Source organism: Peromyscus californicus, unplaced genomic scaffold (assembly GCF_007827085.1).
Source record: "Peromyscus californicus insignis strain IS unplaced genomic scaffold, ASM782708v3 Scaffold_20__1_contigs__length_68692818, whole genome shotgun sequence".
NCBI lineage: Eukaryota > Metazoa > Chordata > Mammalia > Rodentia > Cricetidae > Peromyscus > Peromyscus californicus.
The window spans coordinates 25,660,882-25,688,550 of record NW_026294503.1 but is presented as its reverse complement, the minus strand read 5'-3'; the positions used below and the strand labels follow the sequence as shown (position 1 = coordinate 25,688,550).

General features: G+C 45.1%; 1 protein-coding gene across 8 annotated transcripts in view; it reads right to left on the bottom strand.

Moving 5' to 3' along the window:
* Positions 1 to 27,669, bottom strand: part of Nsmce2 (NSE2 (MMS21) homolog, SMC5-SMC6 complex SUMO ligase) — a 228,301-nt gene that overhangs the window by 48,621 nt on the left and 152,011 nt on the right. Inside the window, exon 5 of one of the 8 annotated variants that reach the window (XM_052747882.1) lies at positions 14,099 to 15,522. The exons of 6 other annotated variants lie outside the window; for them this stretch is intronic. In XM_052747882.1, coding sequence (XP_052603842.1) covers positions 15,425 to 15,522 — 98 coding nt within the window. In that variant the 3' untranslated portion in view covers positions 14,099 to 15,424. Of the gene's footprint in view, positions 1 to 14,098; positions 15,523 to 15,919; positions 16,288 to 27,669 lie in introns of those variants that run through there. One more of the 8 variants, XM_052747884.1, reaches the window with a different exon arrangement.

Here is a 27,669-nt window from a genome sequence, read left to right as displayed (position 1 = left end):
ACACAAGGAGCTGAGAGTTCATGTGTGTGGTTCCGGGCTGTGGACAGGAGGAGTTGCTGCAAGGCTGAGCTGTCACTGAAAGCTCAGATCAGGCACAGATGCTTCTTCTGTGCAGGGTTTTACATGTGGAGGTACTAGGGTGTCACAGGACTGTACTCCCAGCACTCAGGAGGCTGAGGCAGGGGGATTGTCAGTTTGAAGCAACCTGGACTACACAGTGAAACCCTATCATACACTAAAACGGTAAAGCAATCGGGGCTGAAGGTCCAGGTCAATGGTAGAGACTACTATGGCCTGGCCTGGGTTCCATCACCAGTACCCCCAAAAAGAAAGACGAGGAAAAATAGAAAACTGGGATAATTCTGAAATACCATAAAGGAAGCCAATTACTATGTTTTCCTCCCGGTAACTGACTTTTTTTTTTTTAAATCAGAGCTCCTCTTCCTACCATTGGGGCCTAGCTCCACGTCTTTCCATGTCCCAGCTCCACCTGCCTTCTCACCGCTGCTTAAACAGCCCCAGGGCCCTTGCACACGCTTCATGCTCTTTTGCACCTGCTGAGCTCCTTGCCTTCTATTTGTGTTGCTATCTTCTGGCTCAGCTGGAAGGTTATTTTTCTCACCACCCTTTAACAGGCCCCTCACTCTTTATTACACACATCAGCAGTCTCCTGACTGTCTCACCCTATTCGGCCACTGGGCGGAAAGCTACTACGCACTCCTTGCACTGAAAACCGCCCTCTTGCCTTTGCCCTGCCCAGCATACCACGCCGAGCTGTCACTCCTGTGCTGTTAGTACTATGGCTGCAGCAGGATTTAGAAGAGATTTCCATTACCCCCGGTCATTCAAGACATTCAGTTATAAAGCTACTTCCCAGGCATCTGCAAGGACCTTGTTCACTAGTCCGAGTTCTCTAAAGGCACAGGAAGCCACAGCATCTTACAATGCTTCTACTTCAGCCCAGCTCCTGATATATAACAAGTACATTTTTTGGAAAGTATGGGACAGAGACATGAGTGTTTAGTAAACATTTTAGAAAGCTTATTATTCCTGAGGTTTTATGCCTTCTGTGATCTTATCATTATCTTAGTTTCCTGATCATAACCATTTCTTTTTTCTATTTTACCAATTTGGGTTCCCATAAATGATTCCAAATTTCTTAATTTCCAAGTAACACATTCAGCTCTTCAGATTGTTTCCAAAGCAGGCGGGCAACTCCCTCAGGACTGCAGCTGACAACCCCTTAACCAGGAAAAGACGATGAATGCTAATCACCAGGAAAGCTGCAGTTTACAGGAAAGAAAGGGGAAGCGCTGGCATATTGCACAACACCCCGGGATAAAGCAGGGCTTAGGAACAGAACGGCTCACACATGCTGACAACTTCATCCAGAATCCCTGGTGACATCATAAACTACGTGGAGCGAATGTTGTTTTAAAGGTTAATTTCAATTATGTGTGTATGTGTGAGCATGTGCACATCTGAGCGCCAATGCCAGTGGAGTCCAGAAGAGGATGTCAGATCCCCTGAACTAGTTACAGGGTTGTGAGCTGCCTGACATGAATTGAACCAGGGTCCTCTGCAAGAGCAGCATGTGCTCTTAAGTGCTGAATCTCTTTAGTCCCAATTTGATTTTTTTTTATTGTCCACATGTTTTTCAAAGACTAAGGTGACAGTAAGACCCCTTTCTTTGATCACTTTTAAAGGAGAAATGAAACATTGAACAGTTTGGGCTTTTATTTATTTCCAGACTTTGTAGAGATTCTGGGCTTCATTTTAATTTCTTTTTCCTTCCTTCTCTTCCTCTCTTTCCCTTCCTTTCCCTTCCCTCCCCTCCCCTCCCCTCCCCTCCCCTCCCTTCCCTTCCCTTCCCTTTCTATGCATAGGTTCTCACCATGTAACTCTGGCTGTCCTGGAACTCCCTATGTAGACCAGGCTGGCCTGAAACTGATAGAGATCTACCTGCCTTTCTCTCTCTAGTGTTCGGATTAAAGGTATGAGCTAGTAGCCAGGTGGTGCGCACACCTTTAATCCCAGCACTGGGGAGGCAGATGGATCTCTGTGAGATTGAGGCCAGTCTGGTCTATAGATCGAGTTCCAGGACATCCAGGGTTACACAGAGAAACCCTGTCTCTAAAAACCAAAACCAAAACTAAAAAAAAAAAGGTGTGAGCTGGTCACACTTGACCATGGATTTTATTTTTTATTTATAGTTATTGTGTAGATGTGTACATGCTCGTGTGCTGGTACATATTTATGTAAGGGTAAAGTGTACATGTGTGTGGAGGCCAGAGAATGAAGGGGGTCAAGAATGAAGGGGGTCTGATTTTCTCAGCAGTAGGGCAGCCTGGCTATTTCTACCTCTCCTAAGCCTGTACCACCACATCTGACTTCTCTCAGATGGAGCTGGAGATCAGACACTGGTCCCTGCATTTGCAAGGGAAGTACTTTCCTGAGTTTCCCCTCCACCCCCAGCCTGGGCTGTAAGTAAAACTACTCAATGAACTAAAGGAAGTTTTCTCTACTGTCTAATGCCACCCAGCACTGAGGACAGTAATTTCCTTAGATTGGCAGAGGAAAGGAAGTGTCTGCTTCTGCTGCTGCTTCTCCTAATGCTGCTGCTGCTGGGAATTAGATCCAAGTCCTCTGCAGGGGACAAAGACAAATGCCTCAGTGGTCCCCGGGACACACCTTTCCCCACGACACAAAGACAGCAAGGAGGCAGTAAGCAGGACAGCTGATTGGACCTCCAATTTATCTGTCAGAATCAGTCCAGTTTCCATTGCAGGGATTAATCTAACAAGTTGAGATGGCGCTGGGTTTCCCCTGTTGTCAATATGAAACTGTCAGTAAGCCATATTCTTTATTGTGTTTTATTACAAGTGATTACACATAAGGCATTGCATAAACATGCCTGGTTAATGGTCACACTGCAACCCAGCTGTAGCAATGATGTAGGTATTCAGTGCCTTAACAGGAGATTTTAAAAAGTGGGCTACAGGAGGCTGAAGTGAGCCCCAGTGACTCATTCCCAGAGCCGGCCTGAGCCTTCATTGAAATGTGTTCTTGAGAAGAACCCTGGCAAGGAGAATGAGACGTTACTCTTACAGGGTTACACTACTGAGGAGCACAAAGAACAGAAAACTGCGACACCAGTTTGATTTTGAAAGCTGTACCGAACATCCAAACTGCACAGGCACACTTGCACTGTACCTAACACCCCTGTTCTCACTCACTGGGCACTCCTCATACGTCAGGCACTACTCCAACCATTAGCCACATATTATTTCTGCTGTCCCCCGTGACAATCTTACAAAGCCCCAGTTCTCATTTCAGTTTCAGGGATGAAAAGACCAAGGAGCGGGAAGGGTTACATAACCAGCTGCCTCTCACAGTTGGTGGGCTGGAAAAGGAACTCCCTGCTCTCAGACTGCAGTCTGAGTGACGCAGCGTCTCTACTTGACATTTTGGGGCTCTGACCCAAGAGTTCTGCAGGGTCCTACCAAAATGGTTCACGTATTTCTCTGATGTTTCACACTACTAATTACACAACCCATTAGTTTCTCAACAGAAAGATCCCTCTACTGTTTCTGTCTAAACAGATACCATTCTACTTTAGTCTACTTAAATTCATAGCAGAAATGAAAATGCAATCGGCCCCCAGCCTACATGTTTATGATCTTTTGGAGGTTCTCACAGGAGAGATTTCCTTCTTAAGAACCTTTGAGCCTCAGACTGCTGCTTCTTGTTTTGACAGTCCAATCTTATTAGATCATGTTCTAGCACAATGCGGGCCTTGCTCAATACTCTGAAATTTCAGACCTACCAAAGCTATGAACAACTTTTTGATTGAGAAGTCCACGACCTCATGTGAAACTGGAGTCATGGGAATCCGGAGAAATGAACAAACCCCCTGCTATGGTGAAGTGAAATAGGACAACAGTGGAATGTCTTGATCCAAAGCTCCGAGTGTGTGAGGAGCGTCAGATGCTGGTGATGCTTCCTCATGGTCATGGCTAGATGACCGCGTCTCCAAGGACTCCATGTGCTGGCCTCCTGTCAATAACGCTCAAACTGCCCTCACATGATTGGCAGGTAGCCAGAGAATAAAGAAGTCTAGGGAAAGGGCAGATTTTGCTGACTGAGGCTAGGTAGCCTGCATGGAGCCTAGAGGAGAGGGACTGGCTACATACAGTTGGTAAGAAAAGGATGTAAGGGGTGGGGGCAAACGGCTTCCTGATGCAGTGATTTGCAAAGACTTGTTCACATTACCTTTGCACTGTGTGGCCTCATGACTCAGTTTTCAGGCCCGTGGAAGCGAAACAGGTATCTCATTTCCCCTCCGCAACTCCCCGCTCCCTTCCCCACATCCAGCCTCTAACCTCAGATCTACCAGCAGCCAAGAGCAGGTGACTAAGGACAGAGGGTCAAAAGTTGGCTTGCTGTTCAGCCTGTCCAGCTGGTCGGAACCAGAGGAGCAGAAAATGCTCCCATGGAAAGGTCAAAGGGAAAGCAACTGTGACACAGAAATACCACCAGGTAGGGATCATTTTCAACTGTGCGACTTTAAAGAAGTACTGGCCAAAGAATGTCACTGTAGGATTTTTCACCGTTAACTGAACTGAAGGCCCGAGCCTCAGTACTTGGCATTCTGTTAGAATTAGGTCAGGAGAGTGATGAGAAGGATTTTTGCTTTTCACTTGGGATTATACTATAGAGAAAATAGCACAGGGCTCTGTAGGAACACTGATACACCTGCATACAGGGAGTGGGCCAGAATGAAGCTACCTCAAGGTGAAAGGGCCAACGAGGGGCCTCCACTTCACTGAGGCAGACAGCTTCTACATGGCCAGCCTGTGTTATCAGAGGCGACATCGAAACAAGTGGGAAATGCTGATTCTGATGTGAAACCTTCCAACTGGTGTATTTGCGACCAACTGATCCATGTGTATATAACTCCCCTGGCCAACCCAAACACATCTGTGGCTGGACCCAGAATACTAAGAGCTGGTGTCTGACCTCAGTGACCACAGTGATGGCTCTTAACCCTTACGCCACTGAAAGCAAACAAGTGCAGGCTTGTCCTCCATAAAGTCACTTCCACTGCTGTTTAGTCAAAAGCCTCTTTGTGACTCTCCCCTGTGGGACCTTCTGAGAGCGGTCCAAGAAGGTGATGGGCCTCTTTCACTAACAATGTCCAGCCTGTAACTGCTGAGAGAGGTAGGGGTTCTGAGATCTTTGGGGGAATTCAGGGAGGTGTCAGTCAGGAAGATGAGGTGTTTGGTGGCTTCATACTGAGGTGTGACCACTTGCTCTGAGCTCTCCAACTACTTATTTAAAACTGCAGGGTTAGTTCCTTGCTGCCACCACTGCCAAATGAGCTCAACAAACATGTCACGTGGGGCTGTCAACTGGCAGCTCAATAGATCTGCTGGAAATTTTCATTCAGCTACGGAAAGATCGCATTCCTTTATGATTTGACACACCTTATGGAACAGAGACCAGGTCAAGGCTGGCTTCTTGCTTGCCCATCATGTCTATGATAAACCAGGCGTTTTGCTACAGCCATGCTATCAAAGCCTTCTCTCTTGGCTGTTGGATTTCCTTTTCTTAAAAAAAAAAAAAAATTATTTATGTGTATGTGCCTGTACGGGTGTATTCAGGTGCTTGCAGAGGCCAGCAAAGGGTGTCAGATGTCCTGGAGCTGGAGTTACAGGCAGTTGTGAGCCATCTGATGTCAGTGCTGCAAAATGAACTCAGGTTTCTGCAAGAGCAGCAGCAAATGCTCTTAACTGCTGAGTTATCTCTTCAGTCCCCAAGACTGACAGGCTTCGAAACAGACCATATTGTACGAGGCTGGAAGGAAGGAGGTTGCTAAGTCTTTATTGTGTGTGTGTGTGTGTGTGTGTGTGTGTGTGTGTGTGTGTGTGTGAGAGAGAGAGAGAGAGAGAGAGAGAGAGAGAGAGACAGACAGACAGAGAGAGACAGAGAGACAGAGACATGGGGGGGAGGTATTGCTACATAGCTCAAGCTGGCCTAGAATTCACCATCCTCCTGATTCTGCTGCTAGAGTGCTAGGGTGCTAGGGTGCTGGGATTACAGGTATGTGTCACCACAGCAGACTTGGATACTTCCATTTTAAAAAGGAGAGTTCCTTGTTTCTGATTTGTAAGTGATAGACTAGGTATATTAAGTGAGAGCTGACCTGGAGAGATCTGTGCTGGGATGGAAAATGGGGCCTCACCAACAGCAGCAGCTTTGCTAAGACCCTTATCTTGTGTATGCCAAGGATGGTATTAGTCCTTACCAAACCCTATACACTGTGGGTACTACTAATAGCCTCACTCACAGATGTGGTGGCTGATGCACAGAGGTTAAGTATATTGCCCACTGTATTCCAGGGATTAGTACAAGAATTCAAACCTGGATGTTCTGGCCCCAGGGCCTCTGCTCCTTTATGAATTTTTAAAGATTTATTTTATTTATGTGTATGTTTGCCTATGTGAATTTATGTGTACCATGTACATGCAGGAGCCTGTGGTGGCCAGAAGATGGCTCCAGATTTCCTGAAACTGGAGTTCGAGGTGGCTGGGAACCTTTGCATTGGTGCTAGGAACTGAACCAGGGTCCTCCACAAGAACAGTAAGCTCTCTTAACCCGTGGGCCATCTTTTCAGCCCCCTGGGTCTCTGTGCTAACAAGGGTTAACAAGGGAAAACCCTCTTAAAATGAAGAGAGTGCCGGGCGGTGGTGGTGCACGCCTTTAATCCCAGCACTCGGGAGGCAGAGCCAGGCGGATCTCTGTGAGTTCGAGGCCAGCCTGGACTACCAAGTGAGTTCCAAGAAAGGCGCAAAGCTACACAGAGAAACCCTGTCTAGAAAAACCAAAAAAAAAAAAAAAAAAAAAAAAAAAAGAATGAAGAGAGCCTATCAAGGTAAAGGGTAGGACCCCAGGCTAGGCTCCTGACTGTAAACTGAAGGCCTGGGACTTTTCTGTTTTGTTGCTTGCTAGAAGAGAGACGTGTTGCTTTCCAGTTTCCATGAGTCTCATAGAAGTTGACAGTAAGGAAAAAGACATAAGAAATGTCAGTGTACACATTTGACTCAGGTATGTGTGGAAGAGGGGCACAGAGTCTCAGTGGGACTGTGGGGTGGGTCCCAAAAGGGGACAGGGAAGGGAAAGGAGGGGAAGCAGAACATGGCTGTTTCTTTAAAAATGGAAACACTGGAGCCAGGCGATGGCACACGCCTTTAACCCCAGCACTTAGGAGGCAGAGACAGGCAGATCTCTGTGAGGCTAGCCTGGTCTACAGAGCGAGTTCCAGGACAGGCACCAAAGCTAGAAAAAAACCCTGTCTCAAAAACAAACAAACAAAACAAAAAAAAAGAAAAAAAGAGAGAAGAAAAGAAAAAGGAAACATTGTCTAATTTCTTGGCTTTAGCCCTTGAGCCTAGCTTTGGGATCAAACTTACATAGGACCCTGTAAGAACACCCCACGATAACACTTGGGGTGTGCTATAACTGATACTGCCTTGTCAGAGTTCTCCAACGGCATTGTTATTAATGGCTCGAGACCAGTCTACTTGTTCTGAGAAGGCAGGGACTAAGCCCTAACAACAACTGCACAAGGAACCTTAATACTGTGCTGATGAAAAGTTTACACACCGAAGCACAATGCTAAAACTTGGTCAGAAAAGAAATCACATTGCTCATTACTAAATGCACTCCTAAAGTCCAAAACTAGGTGAGCACTCCCCTTCACTTAGGAACTGTTTCTCTTCAATCAAGCACCCTTTGAGGCCCTGCTCAATGACCTCATGCACTCCATGCACTCCCCAGCCCTGGCCGCCATCTTTCCATCACTTCCACCCCCAACCCCAGCCCAACCCTCTCCTGAGCTACAGGTCTGATTGTCCAGCTGCCTTCAAGATACCTCAGTCCAACACAGGCAATTCCAGCTAAGCTTTTCCAGAACCCAAATCTCCCTTCTGCTCAGATAGTGACTCAAACCTGTAATCCCAGCACTTGGGAGGCTGATGAAGGAGTACTGTTGTGAGTTTGAGGCCAGTAAGTTCCAGGACAGCCTAAACTACAGAGTGGGTTTACTTAAAGTGGCTTAAAGGCTGGCCTTGTTGCCACACACGCCCACCTTCAAATCCTAGGGAGACAGTGTTTTCCCACATGGCTTTGGGTTCCTCTGAGTTTACATTTCCACAATGCTAATATGGCAGTGACGCTGCTCACCCCTGCCGACTTGTCACGCTGACGAAATCAAGTAGTGTGTTAAGTTCCTTAGCTCAATGCCAGGCTTAGAATTTCTGCCTGTATTACAACAGTACCTTTCATTATCCTCTGCCCCAGCTAGCTCAACTCTTCCACTATTCCACCCCCTGAGCTGGAGGACTCAAAGTCATCCTGAGAACTCTTCCCATGCTTCCTTAACCAAGTAGTCCCTATGTGGTGTCCATTGTACTTTTAAACTGCCAAGCCTGGGGCCAGCGAAATGGTTGAGCAGGTAGAGGTTTCTGTCCTCCTGATGACCTGAGTTTGATGCACAGAAGCCACATGACAGAAGGGAGAACCAAGTCTTGCAAGCTGTTCTCTGACTTCCACACACTGTCATTTTCTTTGCCTCAGGCCCTCTTCTTTGCCAGGATGCCAGTATTTCCTTACTCCAGGTTTACTACAGTTTAGCCCAGATATCACAGGGACACCAACGTAATCTTAACTTGTGTGTGTGTGGGGGGGCAGGGGCTAGAGGTTGGCACTGGGTATCTTCCTCAATCCTTTCCCATTGTTATTTTTTTTTCCCCTAAGACATCAAATCAGGGACTTATCAACTGGGCTAGACTGGCTGGCCACCAAGCCCCAGGGATCCTCCTGTCTGCACCTCCATAGCCCTGATTACAGACTCCTGCCGCTATGCCTGATTCTTTTATATGGGTGTAAAGGATCTGGACACAAAGTGTACAGTTAGCACTTTTTTAACTGAGATACCTCTCCAACCCCTGAAGTCATCTTTTTTAAACCCATGCAGATCATGCCATCCCTCTATCTAAAAACAGTCCATGACTCCCCTAGGTAAAGTCCACATGATACTTACTGAGAGGGGATGCTTAGCGATGAACATTATCACTATATGCTAAATGCCAGAATCTTTATTATTCATTTAAACATCACAATGTCAATGAAATAAATGAGTATCTTTGTTTTACAGATTTAAAAAAATGTGGGCAATGACTAACCACAAATGGAAGTCAACAATTTGCCTATGGTCTCAATTAGTCAGATACTGACATTTATAAACAGGGCTGACTTTGCCTTGTACATCTATCAGTATAACGAATCTGTATCTCTTTCATAGCACAAACTCTAAAGTCAAAGAACACAGTGAAAATCTCATAGAAGTCAAAGGCAAACTGACCCTTTAGCAAGGCCAAACAGAGCTGGGGTTTCTTTCAGCAATGGAAGAATGTCACTTCTTTGCTCACAGTAGATACAACATCTTGGGGCTATGCTACATGAAAATGTTACCTTTAAACACTAGCTACAATGGAACCTCACACTGGGAGACAGGAGGAAGCAATGGGAAGCTGAGGTCAACCAAGGAGACCAGCAGGCTGGCCTCTCCTCCCTTATGCTCAGGGTGGGAATGCACATAGAATTATCCTCACCATTTACACGTATTTTCTCTTTGTTTTATTCTCTTTTCTTTTTTTGCTGGGTAAGTACAAATTGATTCTGTATACAGCAACTAGAATCAGGACACAGCTCAGTACTAAACCCTGAGCACTTACCTGCCTCTTCTGCACAGTCTAAGCTAATGCACTATTGGTGGCCGGCCAGCACTGTGCTTTGCAGATAAATGATTGGCAGCTAAATAATGACTGATATACCCCTTTCCTTTTTTTTTTTTTTTTTTTTTTTTTTTTTTTTTAATGGCTCAGCGGTCTTCAATGGTCTCATGAATTTCAAATCAGTAGAGTATGAATGAAGATTATCTGGCAGGCCTTTACTTTGTCCTGCAAAATAAGCTGACTTATTTCAATAAGCCTTCTGCCTGTCCTTCACATTCTACCTTGAGGTTTGGTCTGGAACAAGCAACTTGACTTTGGGGGTGTCCATTCGGCTCAGAATACCATCTTGCAGAACAGGGGGTCCACCAGTTCTCACAGGCTGCTGTGAGTCACAGCTGCAGTGCAGGTTCATGGCTTGCCGCAGCTGCTCTGAAAGCTGCCTCGTTTTCTGGTCTAGCATAGCCAAGAACAGGAAACTGACTCTTTCGGGATTTTAGCCTCTGCATCTGCCCTTAACAAGCATGGCAATGCTGGGGCCTCTAAAAGGGGAAGGGCACAGCAAGCTCATCCTACGTTTCCACTGGAAAACCAGGGGTGGGAGTAGGGAAGCTCAGCTTGGACTGCAGACTTGCTTGTGCCTTAGATTCTTTGGTTCCCGTTCTCCTGGATGCAGAGGTACCAAAACTGTTCCCTAGTTCCTGAACAAGTGGCTTACAAAGAGGTCAAGTGCCGTCCAAAACTAATCTTGCTACAGCCAATACTGTGGCACGTGCATCCCTTTACCAAGCTGCATTACAAAGTCACAGGGCCCTGGGTTCACCCACTGCCTCTGCAAGCTCCTCTCACTTGCCTCCCTGAAGACAGTGCCATCTGCTTTAGAGCAGGGCTTTATTCTGCTTCTTTAGATTAAAGCAGAAAACCCAGGTCAAAACCTTAACCCAGTGCCTGGTATATCCTAGAAGCTCAATAGTCACTAGTAATTGTTTTCATTCCTCCCTCAGATTTGACTTACAATGGCTTGGTAGGGCTTGTGCCATCTGGGCCCAGTAAGCTCTGTTCTCATCTCTTTCCAAGGGACTCCATCAGCACTCAGGAAATGTGCCAGGCTGACTCCTACACCACAGCTCGGACTCTGTGTGGACTGATTGCTGAGTTTATCCCAGGTGTTGAGAACAGTGTCTGGCACACAGCACACTGGCAATGTCCACGAAAGGAACACACTGGCTTGAGTGATAAACCAGCATCTACAGAAAATGGAGCTCTGGACTACAGAAGTCCTCGTATGTTTCTTCATTAACAGCTAACAAACTGTTCCCTTCGACACCAGGAGTGAGTTCACTCAGTGTCAGCCTCTATCCCATGTCCACAGGGTAGTGTGGCATAGTAAGGCACTATTATTATTCCTTATCTCGAGAAGAAAGCCAAGTGGAGAAAGGCTAGTCTACTAAAGGGTACTGAAATGACACCAGGAGCCACCGGCTAGAGTGGCATCTATTCCGATGATATTGGGGATATGGCTTACTGTGGCTGGTGGCATGGGCTTCTCTTGAAGGTGATGTACCATGGGTCCTTCTTCTCAGTGGCCCTAATTGTGGAGGGTCTAGCATGTTTCCTACCCAGTCCTACCAAGTGGTGACAGAGGAGGGTAGGTGACAGACCAGAGGTAAGAAGGCAAGTCCCAAATATCTTATTCCATCAGAATCATACAAGCCCAGCTAGTCATTCTGAGAAATAAATGATATTTAAAAATGTTGAAATAATGTCAAGACCTGAAGCCAGTAGGTCATAGAAGGCATTACTTGGAGCTGAGGTGCTGCTGTTAGGCAGGATGTTTACAAACTGTCCATGAGCAACCGGCTGGAAAGCTCGTCCATCCACTCTCCATCAGTACCCTACCCTCTAGGAATCCCTGTAGCCGTCCCTCCGACAGGAAGCTTTGCAGTGCAGCCCTAATCCCTCCCTGTTTTACTCCCGGCTAGATTCAGGGCCCTTCTAGTCTACTCACATTTTCCTTCACCACTAACCCTTGCTGGACTTGACCACCTCCCTCGTCCATGCACTTCAAGTGTGGGTGGGGACAACGTCCTCTGTGCATTCCAGTGTCTCCTAAGAAGTGCTCAATAAAGGACGGAACAGTGCAGACCACTAATGTACCCTGTCACCTTTGATTTGCCTTAGCCGGAGATCTAAATGGCATGGCCTTGAAGGAAGCCAGTTCCAGCAAAAGAAAGCTAAAATCAGACGGTCAGAGTACAGTTTTGAAGTTATGAGCCATTTCCTTAAATGAATGCTTGCTACAAGTCAAAAGTTCTTCCTTCTCAATATAGTAGTTACCCCAAACTCTCATTCAATAAAAGCAGTGCAAGAATAACTGTTTTCTTGGGGGAGCACCTTTCACTTTCGGGAAGCAGGGTGTTGACAAGTCCCTCCTCCCCTCTGGGTAAGGGACTTGGTGATGAGAAGCCTGTTTCCACTGGAATATTTAAACTGTCTTGACTCTGCTGTACAGACTTAAGAATGAAAGATGTTTGCAGGTGACCTTGTAAGTGTCTTAGAGGTTTACTTTCAAGATAGTTCACTGGGTCACAGCAGAGGGGCTACCAAACTGAGGGAAACAACAGGTTCCTTTTCAGGTGCATCAGCTATTCATAAAGTATGCTACCTTTCAGCAGTGCGTTGGGGTGAGGGCGCCATCTTACATATCTCAGGAACACCTGTTACCGGTTCTGAGCTGGCTCTTCACCATTGTCCTGTCTTAATCCAGGCTGACTATCACTGAACTGAGCTGTAGAGTCATCAAGAAGAGTCATTTAAGAAGCCACTCTGCTGATTCTGCAGTGATGTTGACAGGATCTCAAATTGGTCACAAGAGACCACACACCACAGGGTATTGAAATGAATCACAAGTTCTCTGGGTGGGGCCCAAACTAAAACTTAAAATAACAAAAAGAAACCCACAAATGAGTTAGGTGCAGAGTCACCATTAAGAATCCCGGTCATGCTCAAGAGTATTCCATTTCATTCACATGAAGGAAATCAAGTATTCATTGGACATTCTGTGCCTGTGCGTATCTCTGGATGTGGGTAGGCACACATGAGTGCAGGTGGTCACGGAAGCTGGAAGGCAGTGCTGGATTCCCTAAGCTGCAGTCCCAGGGGTGGTGAGCTCTCTGACAGTGGGGACCAAAACCAGGTCCTCTGCAAGAGCAGTGTTTGCTCCTAACCACTGAGCCATCTCTCCAGCCCTCCATTTAATTCTTCAAAGAGCCTTGCCCACTTTTACGGGTGAGCAAAGTACTGTGGGGACAGTTTAGCTCCTAGCACTTTCTGGCTATTGAAGTGCAGCACCAGGACTGGAAGCCTTGACTGTGGTTCCTCGGAAGTGAGGAGTCAGCCAGGACACTTGATTTCAACTGCTGGCTCTTACACTCAAAGGGCCCAGACTTAGAGCAGCTTTCTTAATCCCAGCTCAGGTTTCTTCTCATCTGTGAAATGGGCATATTAACAGTGTACCCTCAGAGGGCTGAGGTAAGGACAAGTGAACTAACTTATAAAGGTGCTTGCAACAGTGCCTGGCATCCAGTCAGCATTATTTTTGCAATTACCTGACTTCAAAGCCCAGGCTGCTGCTTCCACATCAAGGGTTAATATTACAAAGCATACATATTCATATTCTGATACATTGCATAATTGCTTTGCTTATTGGAAGCAATCAACAAACGTTTCCTAATTAAGGTAGCCCACCCTCGTTTTCACTGTGTCAGTCTAGAAGGAAGAGTTTTAAGAATGAGACTCAGTAAACATGAAGTCTCCTTAAACTCAGAGAAATCATTTCTACTAGAAAATGGAATAAGCTGCCTATCTCGGGGAGTGTTCTCCCAGAGGGGGTCACTTAGAGAACACATTAAAGACTTGCTTCTGGTGTTTGTAGCAGGGGAAGAGTGGGTGAGGGAAGCCCCAGGGACACGGGCTGCCTCTAAGAGCTCCCTTCTGAACAGGCCTCTTTTGCAGGAAGGCAGCAGTAGTCACAGCACACTCAGACACTCACCTTAACTGGAAAGCACACAAACTGAAACAAAGGGAAACACAACAAGAGGCTGTCAAAAATGCCTGTGCCAGAGAGAGAGAGAGAGAGAGAGAGAGAGAGAGAGAGGAGTTCACTGATTCTTAGAACCCTCACAGTACAGTGAAGTGATGACAATTTCATTGAGAAAGTGGATAACAATGTTTGCAGTGAGAAAGAAAATACTCATTCGGGTTCTAAACACATTCTTATTTTCTACATGAAATAAGAAAATCGGTACAAGTAACATTTCTTTTTTATTTCAATTTCATAATAGAAAAGAACAAGCAAAGTTTCAAATCCATTTTTTGTTCCACAGAAGCACATTTGATCCTTTTCGTATACAACAAGTAAGTTGGCTTCTCCTCGGCCATCATTCCCTCTTGTCTAAGAGCAAGAATGTGAGGGAAAGGAGTCTGAAACTTCCTGTACAAATCACCACAGCAAAACTCAAAAGCCAAACAAAATAAGCTACGCCACAGCCACACCCATCAATTAGCATCTGAATTTGGGTAAGTTATGGATCAGCCTTCAATAGCCTCTCTCCACCTCATATTCCTCCTCCTCTCCATTCCTCATAGGGTTAGGGAGTGGGACCCATCCCATTCACTATGTCTGGTCTACAGACAGCCGGGTGTTGAGCTATGGATGGGGCTAACTGGATAGAGCAAGTACCAACTTTCCTTGCACCTCACCTGAAGCACAACTGTGTCACCTCAGAGGGCTAGGGTAAAGAAATGGGAGCCTGCGCCTGGCTACTCACATAATGCTTAGCACACAGGAAAACTTAGTAAGTACTTGCTATCATTTATTTTTCCATTACTTGAGGGCTGGTCGTTTTAAAAATCAGAACTAAACTACAATTCCTATTAACACATCAATGACTATTATTGGCTCCTCCATGGCAGTTCTGAAGGCACATAGTTCAGGACTACCCAGTGGTCCGGGTCCTTTAGTTAAAGCGACACCATAACTGGGTCATGATGTGCTTGCTTCACCCAGAGCAGTATTTGAATCAACTAAAGAGTGTCAAAAGAGAATTCAGAAAGGCTTCCTCCAGCTTCCTAAGTGTCTAAAGTGTCTAAGTGTCTAAAGTCACCTCCCTTTACTTTGGAGTGGCAAAATCCAGTTATGACAACCAATGCAGGTAGTCTTTCCAAGCACTCCCCGGCTGGGCCACAAGCCCACATGAGGTTGAGGAGCAGGTAAGGCAGAGGTGACACTATAAGGGACAACTTTCCCCTCCCCCTTCTCTTTTCCTCCTGTGTCCCCTGCAGGCCTTCTGCACACAGTGCCGGTGAAGCCAGGAGGGCACAGTGTACAGCAGGCTTAGCTCTGGGTGTGGCTCTGTATGCGCCAGAGAGGAGGACCAGGCTTCCGGGAAGCTCTCCTTCCTGGGGAGCTGCCTGAGGGAGGCATCCTGAGACTCTTTCTAGAGAGAGCATCTTTTCAGTTTGGCTCACTCTTTCTTTCCTCCTTCTGTACACAGATAGAGCTGGTGAAACTCACACACTTCCAAGCTGCATGTGGCGTTCTTTCCTCGACAGAAACAAGGACAGCCAGACTAGGAGCTCCAAAGGGGTAAGGGACAGAAGGTGTAACTGGTGTAGAAAACATCGGAGAACCAGACAGAAGCAAGGGCTGGACACGGCAGAGTTTTTACTGGAAACAAAGGACAGAGAGGCACATGGGTCAGCAAAGGTTCTTTCCTCTCCTCTGCAGTCAGAACCTGATGTCATCACAGCAACGCGACAGTCCGAGAGCCCGGCCTAGTTTCAGGAGTTTCAGGTGATGGTCATTGGCCCACACTGAGACACAGAGTAGGGGAGAAAGGGTTCACTGTCCTATAAAGCACCTTTACTCTCAGCTGACTCAATCAGAGACACAGGCCTCCATCTTCAAGTGTTTACCCAGTGATACCACACTGTGGACTTAACCCAAGTGCTGTCTGGATTATGCAGTAAATGTCACATAACAGCACTTGAGGCGCTCAGATAAAGAGCACTGTGAATGAATTCATACTGCAGAATGAATGTCCCAGGTGAGTGTGCAATCTTCATTTCAAGTCATTTTTTCTTCATGGTTTTTTTTTTTTTCCAAGTATAACCTCATGAACAACATTTATCTGGTGTAGAACTATGGTTTTGTTTCAGAAAGTCAATCCAGTAATATGAGGTGGTTTCCATATGAAAGTATAAGATTTAAACTTTTGCCCTAGGTTAGTAATATAAACACCACAATATTAATCTATCAGGGAAATGTAAGCCAAAACAACGAGACACCACTTCACACCCACTACAATGGCTACAGTAACAAGGACAGGCAGTAACGCGTGCCGGCTGAGGACGTGGAGCAATTGGAACCCTCATACACTGCTGGTGGAAATGTAAAATGGCGCCGTCGCTGTGGGAAACAGCCTGGCAGTTCCTAAAAAGGATAAACATAGAGTTATCATATGACCCAGTAGTTACACTCTGAGACAAACACCACAAGAAATGAAAACGAAAACTCACGTCTACTTGTACACAAACGTTCAAGCGGCATTATTCATCACAGGCAAAAGAGAAAAACAAGCAAAATGACCACCAACTCATGAGTGAGTAAATGTGACATGTCCATACAATGGATTAAAAGGCATGAAAAGGAGTAAGCGTGGATACATGCTTCAACATGGATGAAACTGGAAAGCATCATGCTGAATCAAAGAAGCCAGGCAAACCAGACCACACGAACATATTTGTATGCAAATATCTGTATCCCAAACGGCAAGTCTACAGAGAAAGAAAGTCCATTTGCAGTTGCTAGAGCTGGGGGAGCTTAGAAGAAATGGGAAGTGAATACTAACAGAGGGCTTTTTGTAACAATTGTTGTCAAGATGGTTGCACAGCTATGTGAACACGTAAAATTCAGTGGACACTCTGAATAGGTGAATTCTATGCTATGTGGTTCTATCAAAAAAACTGACACAAAAGACTATTCATAGGACATGAGGTAAAAGATGACATGTAACGCATGGTCCTAACATCACTGTCTCCTGCCTGGCCTACCAGCTAAGACCTGAGGGATAGCTCCTCATCATGGTGGCCTGTGATGCTGAAGATAATCCTGCCTGTTTTGCTCACTGGCATGAGCTGGAGGGGTATGCTTTCCTCACTATGATACTTAAAAGAATTTGTATGGGGCTTTCCCCAGGGCAGATGCCCAGTTATCTTTTAGTGACCTCTTAAATGCCCAGCTCAAACACAACTAAACTCCAACTATAACTGCCTCAAATCAGTAATGCTGCACTGTTCCTGGGAAAGCTACTCAGAACCAACCTAAGGGCCTGAAAGCACAATGGTGGCCTTCAAATGCAGGCAGTTCTGCTTACAATGGGATTCATGCTCTTAAACTGCCCAGTCTCAATCTCTCCATGTAACGATCCTGGGTGGGGGTTATTTATGTGGGTCAATGGACTAGATCCCAGAGAGCTCAAGGTGAAGTAGCATTCCATCTCCCTAGTATTTAAGGTCAGGAAACTCCCCTGTGGACCTTTGTGATGTTTGTCTCTTTGGTTTGTTAATTCTTACACCGTGGGTCCCCTGGAGCTTGTATGCCTGGAACTGAACCTAATCATGAATTTCAATATCTGCTCAACCTTGGGCAAGTTGTTTGATAGCTCCATACTTCAATTTCTTCACTTATAACATGAGAGCAATACACTGGGGTTTGTATAAGCTGCAAGGACAGCACATGGGGTATATAGTTAAGTGCTCAGTGGTATAATCTAGTATAGAACCGAAATGTACAGAATTCCAAATGCAACTGACTATAGCTATTGCTACAGAGAAGAAAATGCACCAGAAACACACCAGGCCGCCTAAAAGGGCAAAATTAACCTAAGGGATTACACTACTCCCCAAATTCTTGTTTGGATCTCAAATGTCGCCCAAAAGGCTCACACACAGAAAAACCTTGGTTTCTGGGGTTTGCTTCCTAAGGAGAGATGGAGGAGCTGTGAGAAGGCAGGGCCAAATGGAAAGCCTTTGGGTCCCTGAAGTCCTGTCCACAAGTGGGGACTGCAGGACTTGGTTCTTTTCTGGTCCCATCTTTCACTCCCTGGACATAGGCAGGAGTTTGCTCTGCCATACCTTGCCACAGTCGCTACGCAGCAGGGCTCAGCAGTCATCAGGACTGGGACCTCCAGAACTCAGACTCTTCTGTAAGTGACTGGGTCAGTATTTGTTCCAGTAACTAAAAACACACACAGCAGTGTGGCAGACATGGGGATATTCTACAAGTGTTTGTCAATCTTCTAAACTTTGTTGTGGGGCAGAACATGCCTATGAATGTCTCGGAATGGGTCATGCTATGGCAGAGAGGGCTGGACTATCACTCTCCTGGCTAGAGCTGAGCACTTTTCAGCCTCTGTGTGGATAGAACTAGAGAGTCACAGGTGGTCTGTGGAAGCCATCAACATTACCTGTTGAGGTAGAGAGGAAAGGCGACCTCTACTAAATTTCAACTATTATTATTATTTTTTTGACAAATAACTTGACACAATCTTATCAATAAAATTCTTTGGAAGACAGTTTTTGTAAACATATACAGTATTTTCCTTTCCTTATGTTTTCATAGCGTCTCAAATCCTCATCCTGATAGTGTGGCAGACACTGAAAATGCTAACGCTGTTTTCCTTCTGGGTCTCTGACTATATTCTTGTCCTGCCTCCTTAGAGGCAGGTGCAGTATGTGTGACTCAGTCTCTGACAATAAAGTATGGTCGGGAGATGGATGCTTTCTGGTACAGATTTGATCCAAGCTCACTCCGGTCCCTTGGACCAGACTGAATGGAAGAGATTCAGGAAGATGGAGTCACGGAAGGAAGGTGCCTAGGACTCCAAATAACCTCATGGAACCGACATGTCCTGTCACCTGCACCACACTTTAGAGAGGGAAAAATCTATAGTAATAAGCCACTGAGGTCTGGAGCTGCTTATACAGAAGCTTCAAGTAAGCACCAACAGGAGTTGCTCTAATTAATAATGCCAGGCAAAAGCTCTGTGAATTCCTGTTAGATCCGGTTTGCTTCCACAGCAGTTTTCCTGGTTGATATTGGCAACAAATATGTTAGTATAGCTCCCAAACCCCCTCATTTCTTAGATTCTTTGGCCTCTGGTCCCTTTTACCATTACCAAGATCATTGGAGACAATCCCCCATATGGACAAAACACATCCTGGCATATCTTTAGAATCTGCCTGCATGTCCTAAAGAGCATGTGTCTTTCGCTCTGTGTTATTTGCAAAATTTTAATCCCAATCTCCTTATAGAGTTGACTGAATTATTATCTCCTATTGTATACTGAACCAATTGATACTGGCAGAACTGTTTTATAATTACACCAAGCTCTGGGCTGGAAGTATATCAATTAAAACTGGAAAATAAGAATTAAAAGATGTCAGCCAATATTAAAAGATACCAACCAACATTTGTGGCATGTTTTTATATTTTATTTTTTATAATAATCTTTTAGTAGCTAATACTTTAAATGAATTAGTAAATGTTAAAGTGCTCCAGGCAGTGGTGGTGCACGCCTTTAATCCCAGCACTAGGGAGGCAGAGCCAGGTGGATCTCTGTGAGTTCAAGACCAGCCTGGTCTACAGAGCAAGATCCAGGACAGGTGCCAAAACTGCACGGAGAAACCCTGTCTCGGAGAAAAAGAATGTTTAAGTGCAAACCACAGTGTTTATGTATGTGCTGAGATTATGAATAGAGAATACGTAAACAGAAAGTTGTGCTTACCATGGCCACCCCTAGGGATGGACAAGTAATGTCTGTGTAGCTACAGGGTTTTAACACCTGTAGAAAGGGGTTGTTCTAGTTTTATGTCCTTCCCGCCCTCTTCCAACTTTCTTTGAACACCACAATTCTGCTTTGCATTTATTCAAACATTTACTGTTTGTATCACCGGACTGTAATTCCCATGAAGGCAGGACTAATACTTCCTTCTGCTTATTGACTAAAAGCACAATGATTGCCTGTGGTTGGGCACTTCTCCATGTGCTACAGAACGAAGCACAAACATCTGGATATAACCTGGCCTCAAGGGGAGCTATTCGTGGGAAGATGCAGGCAATCCGGCTGTAAGAACCCTGTGCCTGCTGAGTGCTACTATGATGTACTTTTCACTCCATACTTCCTTGAGTCTCCTGGTGGAAAGGTGGTTGATCTGGCACATAACAGTCCATCCTGTCTAAGAACTGCCTGTTTTGTGTCTGGGTGGATGCTATGGTATCACATTTCCATCACATGGCCCTGTCTCCTTGGCCATAGCTACTAGGACCACAGTGGATTCCTGACCTATGCCACATCAACCAACTTCCCTTCTGAGAGGCTGAAATTGGAACTGAGATATTCTAATTCAGTATGGATTCTTTAGTTGAACTGAAAGAGGACACAGAACCTTGAGTGGGAAGAGGAAGCCATCTTTTGCCAGATGGCCAGGGAGGCTGGTTGAGAGAGAAATAAAGAGGCAATACATGGAAAAAATACAGGTGTTCTAGAAAGAGATGATTTCTGTTTCTATTGCTTGCTTTAGTCTCTTTTCTAATAAGAAATGCCATTTTCCTCCAATGTTTTTTAAATTTGTAATTTTGTTTTGCTAAAGCCAACCTGTGTTAGTATTTTTTTTGCCTTTAATAACAACTTTGAGACACTAATTGTTCTGAATATCAAAATCCTTTTTTTACCCATTTTTATAATGTAGACATAAGGTCTACTACCAAACAATACAATTTTCCTTAATGTCATGACAACACTGCATCTGTTGGTTTTAATATCCAGGGCTTCTGATTATGCTTCTCAGGTACTTACCTAGAACTTTCCTCTTCTCTTCACTAGTGATTTCATAATACAGCCTCATTTCATTCAAAGGCAGGACGTCAAAACCCAACATGCTTTAGACTTCACACACAATAATGGTACTACCACATGTGTACACTAGCTTTTGTGGCTAGTTTGCATTCAGGGTAGAACATAATTCCTCTTATAAACATCAATGGCGTATTTGCACTCATAAACAAGAAGGCTTTGAAAGTAAATGCTTTGATTGAGACAAAGTAATTGGGCAGCTAGTCTGATTAACAACTGTTAACTGGAGAAGCTACAACTTGAACTCACCTGAAATATAAGAACGGCTCTCAGCTTGGACTCAAGAAACTTATACTGTATATTTGGGTGAGTGGGAGGAGATCTAGTCTACAGAGAGCTCAATAGTAGCACACCCACAAACACCTGGTGCTTTCCATGTCTATCCCTTCATTATGCAGAAAACACCTGGGAAGTAGGAAGTAAGAGCTTAGGTTAGGCACTATGAACACAGGAGTAGCTTGTTTGGGTTTTTTGTTTTTGTTTTTTTCTTGTATGAGCTTGTAGTTATTAACCCTGGAAGCCAGACAAGGACCTAGGAGACCACACTGAGGCAGTCACTTGGATGAGAGGCATCTAAATCCACCTCTGGTAGGCCATCGAGCTGAGTGTGAGAGAATGAGCAGCAGATAAGAGTGAGAACAAAGGTAAAGAAGGGATCCAGAGATGGAGGGGGTACATGTTAACATCCAGTGTTCCCAAACAACTGTACAAACAAGGCATGTTGGGCAAGTACCTGTAGATTTTCCCCAAGGACCTCCCCAAAACTACTAATGCATTTCACGCATTCTAATTATTCTAGAAAGTCCCATCCTGTTCAAAAAATATTTGCTGGGGACACGGTGAGTTTCAGGCACTGCTGTAGACAGGGAAGTACAAAGACTGAATTAGGACAAGAGGACAGCAGTATTTATCGAAAGGAACACCCAGCAAATGAAGTCTCGAGTCTTGACAGATGAAGAACTTTAACAACAAAACCTGAGAGAAGCACTGCAGACACAAAAGACAGCTGCTGCTCCGAGCAAGGGCCGCGGCCGGGGTGAGAGGACACGTGAGAAACACCCAAGGAGCCAAAGAATTGAGTTGCACTTTCTGGGAGTGGAGGCTGGAGGCTGGACTAGTCCTGACCACAGGGCTCCGTGGAGTGACTGAAGATCCACCAACTGATGTGGGGACTGCAGGAAGGAAAGGGGCCCGGCTGACACTGAAGTGCTGCTGAGATAGCCCGGAGGAGAGAGACAGGGACAGCAAGGGCAAGATTGCAGGGCAGACCTCATTCAGCGGCACGGAGACGGAATGGGGGCTGAAGCCTTGGTGAGCACTGAATGAACAGGCAGAGGCTGCACAAAGAAGGGTCGGCGTCCAGAAAGAGAACCCCGGACAGCTGTAGCTGAAGTGTGGGTGCAGGAGTGGAGGAGAGATCACAAAGGGGGAGTGAGAACATTAGGTCATCAACAGAACCAGGACAGTGGTGTACACCTTTAGTCTTGAACATTCAGAAGGCTGAGGAAGGAATGCATTTTGAGCCCAGGAGTTAAAAGTCAGTCTGGGCAACAAAGTGAGACCCTACCTCAAAACAACACCAACAACAAGCTCAAAAGCAAAGACTGAAAACATTGAAGCGACGGAGAGGGTCTTAGTTAACACAGAGTGGAAACTTGGGCCAACTGTCACCGTGGAGCATTTTCTCAGAGATGTTTCACTGAATGGTGGAGGTACTCAGAATACTGAAGCTCAAGAAAAAGTGAAAGTAGGGGCTATCTCTGGGCAGTAAGACCTCTCCTTTGAGGGGAAGGAAGAAGGACGCCTCAGCTACACACAGAATAACCTCCGCTGCCTTTTCTTTCTGAAGGAGGGACCTGAGTGGACGTGTAGGCTGAGAGAAAAGGCAGCAAGACAGTGACTCAGAGAGAAGTAACTGCAGGTAAAGGTCATGGAGGAGAAGGCTTCCAGAGCTGGAGCATCCACAGAAATCCACTTAGCTTCTGCTGTCTCTTGCGGGGAGAGCTCTGGAAGTTAGCAGCAATGGGTACGTGGCAATGTGACATGGGACTCACAGCAAACCCAGAGACGCAAGTTCTGTACTGTATTGATCCCAAGACTTCTTACATGACTGGTAAAATCCTACAGATGAAGGACATCCATGGTGGGATTACAGCAAGTTCACCCAACACCTGACGTTCTGAGATCAATAATCACTGCACAGACAAGATAGTTTTAGGATACAGAGGAACTAGAATTGCATCTGAATGCCAGCTTTGTTGCAAACTGACTCTTGGCTTTGGGCAATGTCTTCTGGCAACTGTTTTAGGTCTCAGTTTCTTCACCTACCAGATGGAGGGAACGGATACTACAGCAAGGTTTAGTGAGGTGCGGGCCATTCAGAGATGCAAAAGTGTCTGAACACTCTGAAAACAAACTGGGCAGTTATTACAGACGCATATCTACCCTTTCCTTACTTCCCTCCTGTTATTACTAATCATTAACCTAATTTCCCTGTGATCTTGACAAAGGGCTAGGGGGTTACATGCTGAGAGTGGAGTCAGGGAAATTAGTTCTCCCAGGCACTGGATGACAGGAAACAAATGCTGCAAGTACCACTGTCTGCGAAGGAAGTTGTGTGGCAACGGGCAATGGAGACTATGGAATGAAACTTAGAGGAACATCCCACGTTAAGACACACCTGCCATACATGTAATCTTGAACAACTCCAGCTCACTGAATTTCAGTCAGCCCATCTATGAACTGGGACTAGTTGGGACAATAACATGTACCCTTAGAATGCTGTAAGGATTATAACAACTTTGTGTACGTGTGAATGCATGCATGTGTGTATGAAGAAGTCCTAGAATATTATGTGTTCCATAAATGGCAGCTATGACCAATTACACATGTGTGTGTTCTCACACGCTGGGGTCATTAACTGATATTCACTGTGTGCCAGACAATGCTAAGAGCTTTATAGGCAGAATGCTCCCTGAAATAAAATGCACATTGTGTTACTTAGTCTCTTAGGAGAAAACAGACAATATCTACCTTCTTCTTTGGATTGTCAGGGTATGAAACCATTCTCAGCGAAGTATGGACACTTAGGAACTACTGGGAAGGAAAAGGAAGTGTTGTACGAATCCTAAATGATCTTATAATAAAAACCCGGAGTCAGATATTGGGGTAAATGCTGAAAGATCAGAGAAATAAAAGAATAAGCTACAGCTACTTCTCATCTCGCCAACTTCTCAGTAGAAAAGAGAAGATCCATGAACCCTCAGTCTCAATGCCTCTGAGTCCTCAGTCAAAAGGGCCTAATTCCTGTCTCCTCCCGCCTTGTATTCCTTTCTCTGCTCAGCAGTATCACTTCCTGTCTCAACCTTCCTAATGCTGGGATAAAAGGCGTGTGACTTCCAAGTACTGGGATTAAAGGTGTGTGATCCCAAATGCTGGAATTAAAGGTGTGTGCCACCACTGCCTGGCTGTTTTCTCTTTTAAACTGGATTAATCTTGTATAGTCTAGGGTGGCTTTGAACTCACAGAGATTCAGACGGATCTCTGACTCCCGAATGCTAGGATTAAAGGTGTGTGCTACCACTTCCTGACCTCTGTGGCTAACTCTGTGGCTGGCTCTGTCCTCTGATCTTCAGGCGAGTTTTATTAGAGTACAACAAAATATCACCACAGGATAGACGTTGTCTGAATCCCCAAAGCTCACGTGTTAGAAACACAATTCTCAGTGTAATGGCGTGAAGAGGGGGAAATTAACAAGTTCCTAGGTCGGTGGGGGGGGGGGCCCTGTCCCCATGAGTGCATCAATGTCCTTTTCATAGGCGTGGATTAGTTCTTGAGAGCAGACTGTTATAAAAGTGAGTTGGGCAGGCTGAGTGCGTAGCTTAGCAGTAGAAAGCTTGTCTACCATTCCCGAGAACACGGGTTTGATGCCCAGCAGCATCACCAAAACAACAGCAGCAGCAACCACTGAGTCTGGCCCCCTTCTGTTTCTTGTTCTTCTGAATCCTACTGTCAGATGACACAGTGAAATGGCCCTTGCCAGGTTCCAGCACCTTGACACTAGATGTCCCAGCAGCCAGAACTGTGAGAAATAAATTCCTTTATCAATTAGCCAGTCCTGGAATCCTGTTGCAGGGACACAAAACAGACTAAGACAGATGCTGAGAGTTTGCTAACCGGGGTACTAGGAAAGTCAAACAAAAAAGACACAGGGTATCCTGGAAGTACCGGGTGTGATGAAGACTTCCTCACAAGCCCTCTGTGCCAAGCCATCTAACACTTTTGTTGAGACATGGTCTCCTATAGGCAAGGTTGGCCTCCAATTCCTTCTGTAGCCAAGGATGACCTTCATCCTCCTGCCTCCACTTCCCAAGTGGTGCACTACCATGCCTGTTTTATGTGATGCTGGGGACTGAACCCAGGGCTTCATGTAAGCTCTCTGGCAACTGAGCCACAGTGTCAGCCTGATGCCATTTGGTCTTACTCCACATTCGGGTATATCGGTTCTCTGCACCTGGAGAGTAACAATGCACTAGTTATATTTTGAGTTTGCTAACAAAGATTACTCAAGGCAAACATCTGTTGCTTTCCAGAGCAAATCATATCCACTCTAGATTCGGGTTAATTTTAGTGACACACTCCTTCTGGTCTAGTTCAGTTGATACTTGCAATACTGCATGGAAGTTCATTTGTCTCAGGGTGCTAACTATATTTAGAACTCCTTTCACACTGCATCATTCAAACAGATGCCTGGACAGCTGTTGCGATTTTTTTCCTAGAATCTCACTAAGATGTAGATTTCAGTAAGGTTTTTAAAAATAAATGACACAGGTGTTATCTATGAGTCAATTAGCACACTAGCTATAACGATGATGTTGTTCGGGGGAAACGGGGTTTTCATTATTTTGATCAATCTACTTTCAATTGGTTGTAGCTCCCCTACACACAAACACAAAATAAAAATCAAGTTCTCCCTTGACTAGGATACCACAATCTTGGTTATTGTTATAATATTATCACAGGATGAAATGATCCAATAAGGCCCTTTCTAGAGATTTAAATCCCAGCAATACTTACTAGACACTGTGCAGACAGTCTGCAAATGCTTTCAAACTCGGTATAATGTTTTCTTTCAGGAGGATTAAAGATACTGAAACTAACTTGAATAGCACGTCTCGAATGTCAGAAGCCAGAGAGACAGCTAAATGACTTATCCTGGGGTCTGAGCAGTGCTGGGCAAAGAGGGAACAGTTCTAGCCCATGTCCTCACTTTTGAAACAAGCCTAAACACCAAATAATACTTTTCCTTTGTGAAACTTTTATGCACTTTTATATGTAATTACATCTTATCTTTGGGTTTTCTCAACCATATGGATCTTCACAGAGCTCTAAGTAGAAACTAGGTGGTCACAATTACTGAGAGGCACAGTAGTGCTAAACCCAGGCCGTCCAATGCTTTGGTAATTAAAAGCAACAGCAGCAGCAGCAGTGAATAATTACAATGCATTTGCCTTGTGAGGTATTAGAGAATTAATGTAATCACTGTAACTCTGTGACGCAGATATTATTAACATGGGTGGAATATCATATACCATAAAAGTCATGTACAAATTATTAAAAATCTTATGCCGGGCGGTGGTTGCACACACCTTTAATCCCAGTACTTGGGAGGCAGAGCCAGGTGGATCTCTGTGAGTTCGAGGCCAGCCTGGTCTACAGAGCGAGAGCCACCAAAAGAACACAGAGAAACCCTGTCTTGAAAAACAACAACAACAAAAAAAGCATAAAATTATCTTTGGCCCACATGTACAGGGTATATTGAGCAAAATGTTAATGAATTTTATTTTGAAACTTGGATCCTGTCCTGAATAGATCACATTATATACATGCAAAAAATTATGATACCTGAAAAATTTCCCAACACAGTGGTCCTGAGTCTTTTGGATAAGGTATACTTAACCTGTACTACTTAGAGAAGTAGAAAGTCAGACCCAGAAAGGTAATATACTAGGCCCACAGTAACACTGCTGTCATGAAGCATGCCAAGGTTTAAGCTAGGCACTGGCTTTATGCTTGCTCTTTCCACAGTTCTACTGGACTGACTTCCTACAATAGCACAGCCACACTCATCAAAATCTCTCAGCTTCCATCCAAGACTCAGCCAAAATTACGTGCAAGAAGCCAGAGTCCAGGGCTGCTCAAGAGGCTCCACACTGCTACATTCATGTATATAACACAGGCCCCCGATGCTGTGGCCTTCTGCTCGTGCACAGTGTCAGACACTCTGAAGATGTGGGCTAGTTAGTATTATTCTGGCTGCCTAAGTTCTGGGTGTCACACAGATGGTACAAGAGAACTGTATGCTGAAGTGGACGCTGGAAATGACCAACTTTTCATCAGGGAGAATGGAGTATTGACTTTCTCTGGGTTATCTCTCTCTTAAAATTAAAATACAAAATCAACAATTTGAAAAGATAAATACTGACTCTTAAATCAAGGGAATTAGCATACCATATAATACCTATCAATCATATATAACCTGTAATTTAGAAATAGGCTTTGTTCAGCTACAGTGCTTTGAAAATTTTAATCAGTAATGAATATTTAAAAAGCAACATTCCAATTTCCATTTTCTCTAGAGAAACTAGCATTGAGGGGACTAGTCAGGGCTGGGCATTTATTCTCCAGCACAGTGTCTACAAAAACACCAGATTACTCATGCACTCTGCTTTCTGGCCCCTGTAGCTGAGTGTGCTGAGCCACACAGAGGATGACCTGGAAGCGTATCAGAGCCTGTGGAGATTCCTGCATTCCCCTCAGTACGCTCCATCAGCCTTGCTGTGTAATGAGTGACATTTTAGACTTTCAGTGACTGTGATGGTTGACTATCATTGTCAACT